The 15268-nt window shown below is 44.0% G+C and overlaps 1 protein-coding gene across 5 annotated transcripts in view; it reads left to right on the forward strand.

Annotated features, from left to right (window-relative positions):
• Positions 1-15268, forward strand: part of LOC124110672 (mitogen-activated protein kinase kinase kinase 7-like) — an 84065-nt gene that overhangs the window by 2204 nt on the left and 66593 nt on the right. For all 5 annotated transcript variants that reach the window (XM_046470013.2, XM_046470026.2, XM_046470018.2 and 2 more), the window contains exons 2-7: positions 717-896; positions 3168-3213; positions 4278-4416; positions 6421-6545; positions 7330-7458; positions 8699-8756. In XM_046470013.2, the coding sequence (XP_046325969.2) occupies positions 717-896; positions 3168-3213; positions 4278-4416; positions 6421-6545; positions 7330-7458; positions 8699-8756 (677 nt within the window). The remainder of the gene's footprint in view (positions 1-716; positions 897-3167; positions 3214-4277; positions 4417-6420; positions 6546-7329; positions 7459-8698; positions 8757-15268) is intronic.

A 15268-nucleotide genomic window follows, 5' to 3' on the forward strand; every position in this document is an offset into this window, starting at 1 on the left:
GTAATGGAGCGGTATTAACATAAGTGCTATGCTTGTTTACCAATCCATTTTCACATTTTTGTGAAAATAAATATGTTTAAATCATAAAAGGGAATGGGGAAACTCTGATCTCACATCCTTAAATCCTTACAAATATTTATTATATTATATATTTTGGAAGGTCATAGTTTTCTACAGCCAACCTTTTAAGAAGTTTGATCTACTATAAAGAAGTGTGCATAAAAATATCACTCTTAAAATTGAATTAGCCAGTCAGGCTAGGGACATTTCAGAATCTTTTATTGCTAGCTCCAGCTATCGAGCCAGCGGCTGTTTTGCACACTGCTTTGGTGTTGTTTACACAAAAACCATTTTATCCATATGTGGTTAAAATATACCATTAATCATGCTTTTATCTTATGTGGAACTCTGAATATACCATTTCTTTTCATTTGAACAGTTACATTAATAAATGAAAATTTTAGAAATACCCATCTTAAACATGTTAAAACAAGTTCGTAAGAATCTCTTTCGTCTAGAAAGCACAACTGATAAATCCGGTTGTCCATATTATGACACTAAAATCTACTGAAAATGATGCTAAGAGTCACATTTGGTCTGAAAGACTCAAAAGTATTCAGCAGAGACTGTGAATAATATTGATCTCAAATGGTTCTCTGACAGAGAAAGGATGTCTTTTGTTGCCATGTATTATCATGATTATATATCTCTTTTAGATTGTCGGTAAAGGAGCATTTGGGGTTGTGAGTAGAGCGAACTTTAGAGGGACTGATGTTGCTGTCAAGATAATAGAAACAGAATCTGAAAGGAAGGCCTTCATTACAGAGCTTAAACAACTTTCCAGGGTCAGCCATCCCAATATCGTCAAGCTGTATGGAGCATGTACGAAGTCACCAGTAAGTATTCAAATTGCTCATGCAATACAAGTCCCCTCTGAGGGTTCCAAGACAGAGCAGGCTCCCAGTACACCATGGTTGTCTCCCCTGTGAGGATTCCTGTGCAATATAGGCCTCCCGTACACCATGGTTGTCTCCCCTGTGAGGATTCTGGTGCAATATAGGCCTCCCATACACCATGGTTGTCTCCCCTGTGAGGATCCCAGTGCAGTATAGGCCTCCCGTACACCATGGTTGTATCCCCTGTGAGGATTCCTGTGCAATATAGGCCTCCCGTACACCATGGTTGTCTCCCCTGTGAGGATTCTGGTGCAATATAGGCCTCCCGTACACCATGGTTGTCTCCCCTGTGAGGATTCTGGTGCAATTTTGGCCCCTCTATACCATGGTTGTCTACCCTGTGAGGATTCCGGTGCAGTAAAGACCCCTCTATACCATGGTTGTCTCCCCTGTTAGGATTCTGGTGCAGTATAGGCCCCTGTACACCATGGTTGTCTCCCCTGTGAGGATTCTGGTGCAGTATAGGCCCCAGTATACCATGGTTGTCTCCCCTGTGAGGATTCTGGTGCAGTTTTGGCCCCTCTATACCATGGTTGTCTCCCCTGTGAGAATTCCGGTGCAGTATAGGCCCCAGTATACCATGGTTGTCTCCCTTGTGAGGATTCTGGTGCAAGCTCCTCACAGCGATAGTACGTTCCCGGAGCTCTCTATACTATCGCTGCCACCAGTCAAAACTCCCCACTGTGAATAGGTGGCCACAACCATGCTTGGAGTTGAACTCGCAACCGAATGACCGTTTTGTTTACAAACAAGTGACGACTGTCGTGACGCCGAATACACTTATAGCTGCTAAATTACTTTCTTCGTTTGTCAATTTGAATTTCTGTTTCATTACAACTATCGTGTTATTGATATAGTAAGAATGTAAGGGAGAAGTTGGTTGATTTTCCGTTAGTCTGCAATCTCGAACCAATCTGATTATCAAAACAACAAAGTAAATTCATCTGGAAAACATGGTCAGTCGCAAATCTTTTCAAATTGAAATATGATGGCATTCCCAAAGACATAAACAAAAGTATAAACGTTACTACATTTGGGGTTAGAGGGCAAATTTCAAGATTCTTGTAATGGCTGCGCCCACACTGGTGGCAGCGATGTTACCGAGAGTGTAACGAAGGTGTCACGCGCTGGGAAGGAGCTTGGATTCTGGTGCAGTATAGGCCCCTGTATACCATGGTTGTCTCCCTTGTGAGGATTCTGGTGCAGTATAGGCCCCAGTATACCATGGTTGTCTCCCTTGTGAGGATTCTGGTGCAGTATAGGCCCCAGTATACCATGGTTTTCTCCCTTGTGAGGATTCTGGTGCAGTATAGGCCCCTGTATACCATGGTTGTCTCCCTTGTGAGGATTCTGGTGCAGTATAGGCCCCAGTATACCATGGTTGTCTCCCTTGTGAGGATTCCGGTGCAGTATAGGCCCCAGTACACCATTGTTGTTTCTTATTTGGATTCCTCCCAAGTTAAGCTGACACCGCAATATGACTGGAATACTGTTTAAAGCGGCCTTAAACCCAACTCACTCACTCAGAATATTACAGAATTTTCTTTTGTCCCTTTGAGTGGGTAATATGCTTGACCATGGTAACAGGTGTGTTTTTCAGTCAAGTCTGCAGAATTTTGAATCCTCACAGTCCTCCTTGAAATGGATATGCATAGAGCAGCAACCAGACATTGTCAGTGCTTTCCCACAGACTTTGATGTTGCTGTGTTGGAGGGGATTTAATGTTATCAGATTTCTATGACCGATTCTTTGAAAAATGGGTAATGTATTATTTTTGATTTAGTGCCTTGTTTTAAAACACAAAAACAAATTTGGATCAAAAGGCTTTTTTTATTTGAGTGGAAAACACAGTATTGAAATGAAAAAATTGAAGATTTTGCCATAAAACATTCATAGAAAAAAGACTTCAGCATTCCCTAGTTTTCTGACAGTTGTGTAGTAGGTCCATGATGCTATTGTAGGATATACTACATGAACATTTCCTTCATGTCCACTTACACTGAAAGCAACTGAAATCATTCTCCTGAGAACAGCAGATTATCAGTGTGTCGTCTTGAAGTCCTGGTGTGTGTATTATAGTCACATATCTCCATTTCTCTTCGGTTGTGGGGCATCTGTTCTGAAGTAATGTATGCTGTCACCACAGTTTCACCTGGTTGATAGTTGTGGAATAACAAGAAATGGTTTTGAAAGATGGCCGTTATTTTGCAGGTTTGTCTTGTTATGGAGTATGCAGAGGGTGGCTCTCTCTACAATGGTATGTCACATATACTACGTTTCATCATTAAATAATCTAACTGTCTGATCAGCCAGTCACAGTCTTTTAAAAAAGATGGCTTGATGGCCTGTATGGAGGATATCATGACATCATCATGTTTGGCGTGAAGTCGCTTGATGCTGTTCCTGTGTTTTGGGTTACCACACTGAAATGGTGGTTACAGGAGAGATGTTAATACTAATTAGCACACCTCACAAGCTTCAGTATTATACATAACAGTGAAGTATGCAATAATTATGTTGTTTTAGTAACAGATACCATGTTTATGATCCAGCCCAAATGATAATTGGTAAAATAGAGAAACATTTTTAACCTCAATTTGGTAAGATACCAAGTTTAACCATTCTGAATGGTGAGATTCACAATACCATGAGCTCAGTTTAGCCATTCTGAATGGTGAGATTAATAACACCACCAGCTCAGTTTAGCCATTCTGAATGGTGAGATTAACAAAACCACCAGCTCTTTTTAGCCATTCTGAATGGTGAGATTAATAACACCACCAGCTCAGTTTAGCCATTCTGAATGGTGAGATTAACAATACCATGAGCTCAATTTAGCCATTCTGAATGGTGAGATTAACAAAACCACCAGCTCTGTTTAGCCATTCTGAAGGGTGAGATTAATAACACCACCAGCTCAGTTTAGCCATTCTGAATGGTGAGATTAACAATACCATGAGCTCAGTTTAGCCATTCTGAATGGTGAGATTAACAAAACCACCAGCTCTGTTTAGCCATTCTGAAGGGTGAGATTAATAACACCACCAGCTCAGTTTAGCCATTCTGAATGGTGAGATTAACAACACCACTAGCTCTGTTTAGCCATTCTGAATGGTGAGATTAACAACACCACATACTTTTTTTTATTTATCATGGTTTTGGTCAACCTGATATTTTAGTTTTCCTTCCCGACCCATATTCTGCTAATAGGTTGCTTCTGATTATGATCAATGATTGATCAGTCGGAACAAATGGATTATATCCAGTGATCAATGAGACAAGCTGAAGAATGTATTGTACTGAATGTATCTCCTATTTCAGTGCTACATGGCTCTGGTCGCCAGCCGAGCTATACGAGTGCCCATGCCATGAGTTGGGCCCTGCAGTGTGCCCGTGGAGTAGCGTACTTACACAACATGAGACCCAAGGCTCTCATTCACAGAGATCTCAAACCACCGAAGTAAGTGACGAGGCCAGATGGAAATATGTACTCAAGTTGTACATAACATGCGGATATCATTAAGACCATAAAAGATATGTAGATAATATAAAGAAATGATAACAGAGAAAAACATTTGTTTGATAATAACCATCTGTGTTTATTGAAAAATCCCCCCGAAAACAGGGTACCCCCGAAACAGAAAATTGGTATTGGTTGTGACTATCAGTAGCCTGTGTGGCCTCCGTTAGGTGCGATGCAGGCCGCACATCAACGTCTCTTTGAGTAGACTAGTCTTTGGAAGGAGGCTTGAAGAATCCTGTTCAATTGCCGCACCATAAAGTCTTCCAGTTCCTGAAGTATATGTTGCTGCCATGCAGCCTCAAGACGTCTCCCAATCTTGTCCCAGACATGCTCATTTGGGGCCATGTCCAGTTACAAAGAAGGCCAGGGCATTACAGGAATGTTATTCACTCTGAGAAGATCCATAGAGACCCGTGCTGTATGGGGACGAGCTTGTCCGGCGGAAAGACCTGGAGTTGAGGTTGAACCAGGAAGAGAGGTCTGATGTGATTACGAAGAACATCATCCCTGTGCACGACAGCAGTCACAAGCTGACAAAACATGTGTAGAGGGGTCATGTGATGATAACTGAAGCCTCCCCACACCATGATGCTTCCTCCTCCCCACCGGTCGGCCTGTAAGACACAGGAGTTAGCGTAGCGCTTATTACTTCGTCTCAACACTCTGATGCGTCCGTCGGCGTGAGAAAGGTTGAACTTGTTGCCTCTGTTGACCTCATCAATGTAGGTGCTGTTGGGCCCACTGCAGACGTTGTTGGCTGTGATGTTGAGTCAGCCCTGACGTAAGAACTTCTGATTCCCGTTGCTCTGTGTCAGCTGACACGGGATGACGTGGGCCATGATTGGTTGCAGCTGTCTGTGTTGCTCGTCACTGTCGGTCATACAGATGTGTCACCCGGATGTTATGGTCCCGTGCAGGATTAGTCGGCCATCGGCCGTCCATGAGGCCTCTTGGACACTGCCTGTAGTTGATGCGACCAATCTGGTGATGGTAGACAGATGACTTTCAAAGTGCCTCGCCACTGCAGTTGATGTTGATCCGGCCTGTAGCATCCAGTGACAACGCCTCTCTGGAGTTCAGTTAATCAAACCTTGTTTTCTGTCCTTTTTCAAAGGCGAGTGTGAAATGCTTGGTGTCTTTTTTATATGCTGGCACATATTTTTGCATTTGATGTGTGCTTCACGTGCAAAAAACGTCAAACGAGCCGTCGACTGCGCTCCTGCAGTGTACTCAAAATGAATGCTGTATATAGTGAACAGTGTTTCTTCAATGCGTCTCTTTACTTTTGTTTACATTTCTTTTCACAAATTACTATTTTGTGCATTTCACAAAAAAACAAATTTGACTTGTGTTTCTGTGCGGTTGAGTAAATGTAATCAGAACTTTCCCCATGTTCAGGACCCATAGCCTGCTTACATATTTTACATCTGGGAATAATCAGCATGATATCTTGGGTATTATTAGTTCTTCAGACAAATGACAAATATTTTACATGTGATAGTATGCAGTTATTTACCATGTTTAAAGATTATATGATGTGTCATTTAGTGAAACAGTGAAACCTGTAACTCCAGATCCCTTTAATCATGTTGATCCAGAAAACGAGCTAATGTGGAAAACACACTTACATACCTTATGTGGAAATCCTGCTATTGTGGAAAACCTGCTATTGTGGAAAACCTGCTAATCTGGAATTCATGCTAAACCAGAAGACCCACCTGTATGATAACTGTAAAGAACCTCTCCAAATGTTCACAAGACATTGCTTCTTACATATCCTAATAAGAATTTGTTAATTCAGAAATTTGTTATTCTGCACAATTTCAGTGTCTTGATTAACAGGGTTAGACTGTATTAAATAATTGGGATAAACTATATTTGTCATCTGTATTTGTCATGTTTGATAGAAATCTAATCAAGTAATACCATTTCTGTCTGCAGTCTCTTGTTGATTTTGGGTGGCACTGTGCTGAAAATTTGTGATTTTGGCACGGCCTGTGATATCCAGACTCATATGACCAACAACAAGGGGAGCGCCGCTTGGATGGCGCCAGAGGTGTTTGAAGGTGAGCTGGTGATGACGAGTGGACCTCCCTTTCATGTAGCATCTGGTGTCCCCCGCCGTGATATTGCTGGAATATCGCTAAAAGCGGCGTAAAACCATACTCAGTCAGTCAGTCAGTCATGTAGCATCTTTCAACATGGTATTTGTAGCGTTCCAGGTTCTAGTTGGATCAAGTGGGGACTAGTTCCTGGCATCAGTCACGTCATTTGTCAGGTGACACTTGTGATATTTTTCACTCCCAGAAATATTCACAGATAATAACCTATAATGTGTCAGTGTTCCCATTGACTTTTGAAACTACCAGTCCACCAGGACTAGCAACTCTAAAAATTACCAGTCCCTAAATAAATTTTGTCAGTCCCAACTCTTAGCAAATAAAAAAAAGCATAAAAATTACCTGGTTTTATTCAGCTTTGGCTGTACATTTGTTGTTGTTCAAGTTCGAGTCTCAATATGAGGAAACTATGATTAATATTTATCATGTTTATATGAACACAGGTGATAAATAATAATGATAATAAATAAGTAATGAATTTGAACACTATTTAGGGACTGTTCATTTATTGCTGGTCATGAAAAAATATTTTTAGGAGGGCCATGCGAAACTGAAACATAAAATGGGGGATGGGTGGAGGGCAGCAAGATATGATATGGTCATAAGACCAATCTCACCCCACCCCTATGATAATTAACCAGTTCCGAAACAAACTATTTTGACTGTCTGCCTTGCCCTTTTATTTGATCAATGGCTTCAGCATTAGACATGAAAAGTTGCTTTTATCCAGGGTGCAACTACAGCGAGAAGTGTGATGTGTTCAGCTGGGGTATCATTCTGTGGGAGGTGATCACCAGGCGGAAACCGTTTGACGAGATCGGTGGGCCAGCATTCAGGATCATGTGGGCTGTTCACAATGGTGAGTAAAGCAATGTGTCCATCTGTCAACCAGAACCGGAACAGACTGGACTGGGCACTAGACAGTTCATTAGCTTCTAGATATTGAGCAATTGTTAATGTATTTCTTCAACAAGTGAATTTCATGAAGTTAAATCCTTTTGTAAACATAACATAACAGGTTAAGCTGATGTGAAGCTTGGCAACAACTTTAAGAAATGAAGAGCTACTATGGAGGATACTGATGTAAAATAGCTGACTGCAGATGGAGCAATTTGCTGGGCTTTGTGGGCAGGGACAGATGGAACATTATTTGCCTGGCCTAACAAGTCTATGTGTAGTCCAATCAAAAATACGGGCAACAAAACCAACATCCGGGTTGTAAACAGTATTACTGCCGTTCAGATTTCGGTCGATTGCAGGATTTGAAAAGCATGTTTACCATCAATTACAAATCTTTTCATTATTTAATCAAGGTGCACAAGTGATTTCATGCACTTCATGAGGCAAGACCCGTGTTTTATTGCAATATAGATCTTTGTTTCCGATCAGATCGTATTGACTAGGTGTCACCATTTTGTTTGAAGCCAATGCTTAATAGGAGAGGTGGAATCTGATTTTTAAATAGGAGGGACATACAAGGGACATAACACGTAATGGCCACTGGTGGTGCTATGATCGAGCCACAAAATACCAGCCTAGTTTGGCAAGGGTGGAAACCAGACTTTTATAGTGAGTTAACACCCTTGTCTCAAGAAGATGACTTTTGCGTTGCGCTACAAAACAAAAGAGGTTTTGTTGTAGAACCTGTATGCTAGTTCGTCATCTTGGTTACCTCAGTGTTACTCTGTGGGAAGGTATGTGACTGAACAGCTCCCCACATCCGAATGGTGGTAAGAGGCGACTAAACTGGGGATTAGCTGTCTGTAATGACTGTGGACTACACATGGTAGTGGCTGACAAACTCCAGGGAAGACAAACTGCCATGTGGCTAACTGTGTGTCATCAATCCAACACTGGGAACTGATGCACATGACTGACCACTCGTCTGATCCAGATTTGAATGATTGGTTGGCAAAGTATTATAACTGGACAGCATTAGAAACTGGCACTGGTCCTGTAGTCCTTGCCAAACTGCCCAATAGTTAAGGTATCATAAGGACGAGTAGGGTTTTGCTGTATGTTTATCATTTTAAGGACCTGTGGACTAAAAAATGTCTGTTTCTACTGCTGCTGTCATATTGCTAACTTTTATGTTCCAGGTAAAAGGCCACCACCGATAAGGAATATACCCAAACCATTGGATATACTCATGCAGAGGTATGTGTCAATGCCACTTTTGTGTTGGACAGAAATCTATCCTTCATGTCGCTGAGTGAGTTAATGAGTGAGTCAGATTGGGGTTTAAGCTGCGTTAAGCACTCTCATAGCAGGGGAACACCAGGAATGGGCATTGACAGAACATCCAAATCATGAATGGAACCAGCTATATATTGATATAACAAGATTGTCCAGGTGTAGCCATTGATTGAACCTACTATAGATGCATCACTATTGTTCCTGAACAGATAGCAGTAGGTCCGTGACCATAAAACAGGGACACAGGGGACTGGTTTACATATGAATAATACTGTAAAGTAAACACCTTATCTCTGCAGGGAGTAGCCTTGTGGTCAACACAGTGACTGCATTGGCTTGTAGTGCAAGCCAGTTGGAGTAGCCTTGTGGTCAACACAGTTACTGTATTGGCTTGTAGTCCAAGCCAGTTGGAGTAGCCTTGTGGTTAACACAGTTACTGTATTGGCTTGTAGTGCAAGCCAGTTGGGAATAGCCTTGTGGTTAACACAGTTACTGTATTGGCTTGTAGTGCAAGCCAGTTGGGAGTAGCCTTGTGGTCAACACAGTGACTGCATTGGCTTGTAGTGCAAGCCAGTTGGAGTAGCCTTGTGGTTAACACAGTTACTGCATTGGCTTGTAATGCAAGCCAGTTGGGAATAGCCTTGTGGTTAACACAGTTACTGTATTGGCTTGTAGTGCAAGCCAGTTGGAGTAGCCTTGTGGTCAACACAGTTACTGCATTGGCTTGTAGTGCAAGCCAGTTGGAGTAGCCTTGTGGTTAACACAGTTACTGCATTGGCTTGTAGTGCAAGCCAGTTGGAGTAGCCTTGTGGTCAACACAGTTACTGCATTGGCTTGTAGTGCAAGCCAGTTGGAGTAGCCTTGTGGGTAACACAGTTACTGCATTGGCTTGTAATGCAAGCCAGTTGGAGTAGCCTTGTGGTCAACACAGTTACTGCATTGGCTTGTAGTCCAAGCCAGTTGGAGTAGCCTTGTGGTCAACACAGTTACTGTATTGGCTTGTAGTCCAAGACAGTTGGAGTAGCCTTGTGGGTAACACAGTTACTGCATTGGCTTGTAGTCCAAGACAGTTGGAGTAGCCTTGTGGGTAACACAGTTACTGCATTGGCTTGTAGTGCAAGCCAGTTAGAGTAGCCTTGTGGTTAACACAGTTACTGCATTGGCTTGTAGTGCAAGCCAGTTGGGAGTAGCCTTGTGGTCAACACAGTTACGGCATTGGCTTGTAGTGCAAGCCAGTTGGAGTAGCCTTGTGGGTAACACAGTTACTGCATTGGCTTGTAGTGCAAGCCAGTTGGGAATAGCCTTGTGGTTAACACAGTTACTGTATTGGCTTGTAGTGCAAGCCAGTTGGAGTAGCCTTGTGGTCAACACAGTTACTGCATTGGCTTGTAGTGCAAGCCAGTTAGAGTAGCCTTGTGGTTAACACAGTTACTGCATTGGCTTGTAGTCCAAGCCAGTAGGAGTAGCCTTGTGGTCAACACAGTTACTGTATTGGCTTGTAGTGCAAGCCAGTTGGAGTAGCCTTGTGGTCAACACAGTGACTGTATTGGCTTGTAGTGCAAGCCAGTTGGAGTAGCCTTGTGGTCAACACAGTTACTGCATTGGCTTGTAGTGCAAGCCAGTTGGAGTAGCCTTGTGGTCAACACAGTTACTGCATTGGCTTGTAGTGCAAGCCAGTTGGAGTAGCCTCGTGGTCAACACAGTTACTGCATTGGCTTGTAGTGCAAGCCAGTTGGAGTAGCCTTGTGGGTAACACAGTTACTGCATTGGCTTGTAGTGCAAGCCAGTTGGAGTAGCCTTGTGGGTAACACAGTTACTGCATTGGCTTGTAGTGCAAGCCAGTTGGAGTAGCCTTGTGGTCAACACAGTTACTGCATTGGCTTGTAGTGCAAGCCAGTTGGAGTAGCCTTGTGGGTAACACAGTTACTGCATTGGCTTGTAGTGCAAGCCAGTTGGAGTAGCCTTGTGGGTAACACAGTTACTGCATTGGCTTGTAGTGCAAGCCAGTTGGAGTAGCCTTGTGGGTAACACAGTTACTGCATTGGCTTGTAGTGCAAGCCAGTTGGAGTAGCCTTGTGGTCAACACAGTTACTGCATTGGCTTGTAGTGCAAGCCAGTTGGAGTAGCCTTGTGGTCAACACAGTTACTGTATTGGCTTGTAGTGCAAGCCAGTTGGAGTATCCTTGTGGTTAACACAGTTACTGTATTGACTTGTAGTGCAAGCCAGTTGGAGTAGCCTTGTGGGTAACACAGTTACTGCATTGGCTTGTAGTGCAAGCCAGTTGGAGTAGCCTTGTGGTCAACACAGTTACTGCATTGGCTTGTAGTGCAAGCCAGTTGGAGTAGCCTTGTGGTCAACACAGTTACTGTATTGGCTTGTAGTGCAAGCCAGTTGGAGTAGCCTTGTGGGTAACACAGTTACTGCATTGGCTTGTAGTGCAAGCCAGTTGGAGTAGCCTTGTGGTTAACACAGTTACTGCATTGGCTTGTAGTGCAAGCCAGTTGGAGTAGCCTTGTGGTCAACACAGTTACTGCATTGGCTTGTAGTGCAAGCCAGTTGGAGTAGCCTTGTGGTCAACACAGTTACTGTATTGGCTTGTAGTGCAAGCCAGTTGGAGTAGCCTTGTGGGTAACACAGTTACTGCATTGGCTTGTAGTGCAAGCCAGTTGGAGTAGCCTTGTGGGTAACACAGTTACTGCATTGGCTTGTAGTGCAAGCCAGTTGGAGTAGCCTTGTGGTTAACACAGTTACTGTATTGGCTTGTAGTGCAAGCCAGTTGGAGTAGCCTTGTGGTTAACACAGTTACTGCATTGGCTTGTAGTCCAAGCCAGTTAGAGTATCCTTGTGGTTAACACAGTTACTGTATTGGCTTGTAGTGCAAGCCAGTTGGAGTAGCCTTGTGGTCAACACAGTGACTGTATTGGCTTGTAGTGCAAGCCAGTTGGAGTAGCCTTGTGGTCAACACAGTTACTGCATTGGCTTGTAGTCCAAACCAGTTGGAGTAGCCTTGTGGGTAACACAGTTACTGCATTGGCTTGTAGTGCAAGCCAGTTGGAGTAGCCTTGTGGGTAACACAGTTACTGTATTGGCTTGTAGTGCAAGCCAGTTGGAGTAGCCTTGTGGTTAACACAGTTACTGCATTGGCTTGTAGTGCAAACCAGTTAGAGTAGCCTTGTGGTTAACACAGTTACTGCATTGGCTTGTAGTGCAAACCAGTTAGAGTAGCCTTGTGGTTAACACAGTTACTGCATTGGCTTGTAGTGCAAGCCAGTTGGAGTAGCCTTGTGGGTAACACAGTCACTGCATTGGCTTGTAGTGCAAGCCAGTTGGAGTAGCCTTGTGGTCATCACAGTTACTGCATTGGCTTGTAGTGCAAAGCAGTTGGAGTATCCTTGTGGTCATCACAGTTACTGTATTGGCTTGTAGTGCAAGCCAGTAGGAGTAGCCTTGTGGGTAACACAGTTACTGCATTGGCTTGTAGTGCAAGCCAGTAGGAGTAGCCTTGTGGTCAACACAGTTACTGCATTGGCTTGTAGTGCAAGCCAGTAGGAGTAGCCTTGTGGTCAACACAGTTACTGCATTGGCTTGTAGTGCAAGCCAGTAGGAGTAGCCTTGTGGTCAACACAGTTACTGCATTGGCTTGTAGTGCAAGCCAGTTGGAGTAGCCTTGTGGTTAACACAGTTACTGCATTGGCTTGTAGTGCAAGCCAGTTGGGAGTAGCCTTGTGGTCAACACAGTTACTGCATTGGCTTGTAGTGCAAGCCAGTTGGAGTAGCCTTGTGGTTAACACAGTTACTGTATTGGCTTGTAGTGCAAGCCAGTTGGAGTAGCCTTGTGGTCATCACAGTTACTGCATTGGCTTGTAGTGCAAGCCAGTTGGAGTAGCCTTGTGGTCAACACAGTTACTGTATTGGCTTGTAGTGCAAGCCAGTTGGAGTAGCCTTGTGGTCAACACAGTTACTGCATTGGCTTGTAGTGCAAGCCAGTTGGAGTATCCTCGTGGTCAACACAGTTACTGTATTGGCTTGTAGTGCAAGCCAGTTGGGAATAGCCTTGTGGTTAACACAGTCACTGCATTGGCTTGTAGTGCAAGCCAGTTGGAGTAGCCTTGTGGGTAACACAGTTACTGCATTGGCTTGTAGTGCAAGCCAGTTGGAGTATCCTCGTGGTCAACACAGTTACTGTATTGGCTTGTAGTGCAAGCCAGTTGGGAATAGCCTTGTGGTTAACACAGTCACTGCATTGGCTTGTAGTGCAAGCCAGTTGGAGTAGCCTTGTGGGTAACACAGTTACTGCATTGGCTTGTAGTGCAAGCCAGTTGGAGTAGCCTTGTGGTCAACACAGTTACTGCATTGGCTTGTAGTGCAAGCCAGTTGGAGTAGCCTTGTGGTTAACACAGTTACTGTATTGGCTTGTAGTGCAAGCCAGTTGGAGTAGCCTTGTGGTCAACACAGTTACTGCATTGGCTTGTAGTGCAAGCCAGTTGGAGTAGCCTTGTGGTTAACACAGTTACTGCATTGGCTTGTAGTGCAAGCCAGTTGGGAGTAGCCTTGTGGTCAACACAGTTACTGCATTGGCTTGTAGTGCAAGCCAGTTGGAGTAGCCTTGTGGTTAACACAGTTACTGCATTGGCTTGTAGTGCAAGCCAGTTGGAGTAGCCTTGTGGGTAACACAGTTACTGCATTGGCTTGTAGTGCAAGCCAGTTGGAGTAGCCTTGTGGGTAACACAGTTACTGCATTGGCTTGTAGTGCAAGCCAGTAGGAGTAGCCTTGTGGTTAACACAGTTACTGTATTGACTTGTAGTGCAAGCCAGTTGGAGTAGCCTTGTGGTCAACACAGTCACTGCATTGGCTTGTAGTGCAAACCAGTTGGAGTAGCCTTGTGGGTAACACAGTCACTGCATTGGCTTGTAGTGCAAACCAGTTGGAATAGCCTTGTGGTTAACACAGTTACTGCATTGGCTTGTAGTCCAAGCCAGTTGGAGTAGCCTTGTGGTTAACACAGTTACTGTATTGGCTTGTAGTGCAAGCCAGTTGGAATAGCCTTGTGGTTAACACAGTTACTGCATTGGCTTGTAGTGCAAGCCAGTTGGAGTAGCCTTGTGGTCAACACAGTTACTGCATTGGCTTGTAGTGCAAGCCAGTTGGAGTAGCCTTGTGGGTAACACAGTTACTGCATTGGCTTGTAGTGCAAGCCAGTTGGAGTAGCCTTGTGGTCAACACAGTTACTGTATTGGCTTGTAGTGCAAGCCAGTTGGAGTAGCCTTGTGGTTAACACAGTTACTGTATTGGCTTGTAGTGCAAGCCAGTTGGAGTAGCCTTGTGGTCAACACAGTTACTGTATTGGCTTGTAGTGCAAGCCAGTTGGAGTAGCCTTGTGGTTAACACAGTTACTGCATTGGCTTGTAGTGCAAGCCAGTTGGAGTAGCCTTGTGGTCAACACAGTTACTGTATTGGCTTGTAGTGCAAGCCAGTTGGAGTAGCCTTGTGGGTAACACAGTTACTGCATTGGCTTGTAGTGCAAGCCAGTTGGAGTAGCCTTGTGGTTAACACAGTTACTGCATTGGCTTGTAGTGCAAGCCAGTTGGAGTAGCCTTGTGGTCAACACAGTTACTGTATTGGCTTGTAGTGCAAGCCAGTTGGAGTAGCCTTGTGGTTAACACAGTTACTGCATTGGCTTGTAGTGCAAGCCAGTTGGAGTAGCCTTGTGGTCAACACAGTTACTGTATTGGCTTGTAGTGCAAGCCAGTTGGAGTAGCCTTGTGGTTAACACAGTTACTGTATTGGCTTGTAGTGCAAGCCAGTTGGAGTAGCCTTGTGGTCAACACAGTTACTGTATTGGCTTGTAGTGCAAGCCAGTTGGAGTAGCCTTGTGGTTAACACAGTTACTGCATTGGCTTGTAGTGCAAGCCAGTTGGAGTAGCCTTGTGGTCAACACAGTTACTGTATTGGCTTGTAGTGCAAGCCAGTTGGAGTAGCCTTGTGGGTAACACAGTTACTGTATTGGCTTGTAGTGCAAGCCAGTTGGAGTAGCCTTGTGGTTAACACAGTTACTGCATTGGCTTGTAGTGCAAGCCAGTTGGAGTAGCCTTGTGGTCAACACAGTTACTGTATTGGCTTGTAGTGCAAGCCAGTTGGAGTAGCCTTGTGGTTAACACAGTTACTGTATTGGCTTGTAGTGCAAGCCAGTTGGAGTAGCCTTGTGGTTAACACAGTTACTGCATTGGCTTGTAATGCAAGCCAGTTGGAGTAGCCTTGTGGGTAACACAGTTACTGCATTGGCTTGTAGTGCAAGCCAGTTGGAGTAGCCTTGTGGGTAACACAGTTACTGTATTGGCTTGTAGTGCAAGCCAGTTAGAGTAGCCTTGTGGGTAACACAGTTACTGCATTGGCTTGTAATGCAAGCCAGTTAGAGTAGCCTTGTGGTCAACACAGTTACTGCATTGGCTTGTAATGCAAGCCAGTTGGAGT

The sequence above is a fragment of the Haliotis rufescens genome, unplaced genomic scaffold (assembly GCF_023055435.1).
Source record: "Haliotis rufescens isolate VD_foot unplaced genomic scaffold, xgHalRufe1.0.p SCAF_5, whole genome shotgun sequence".
NCBI lineage: Eukaryota > Metazoa > Mollusca > Gastropoda > Lepetellida > Haliotidae > Haliotis > Haliotis rufescens.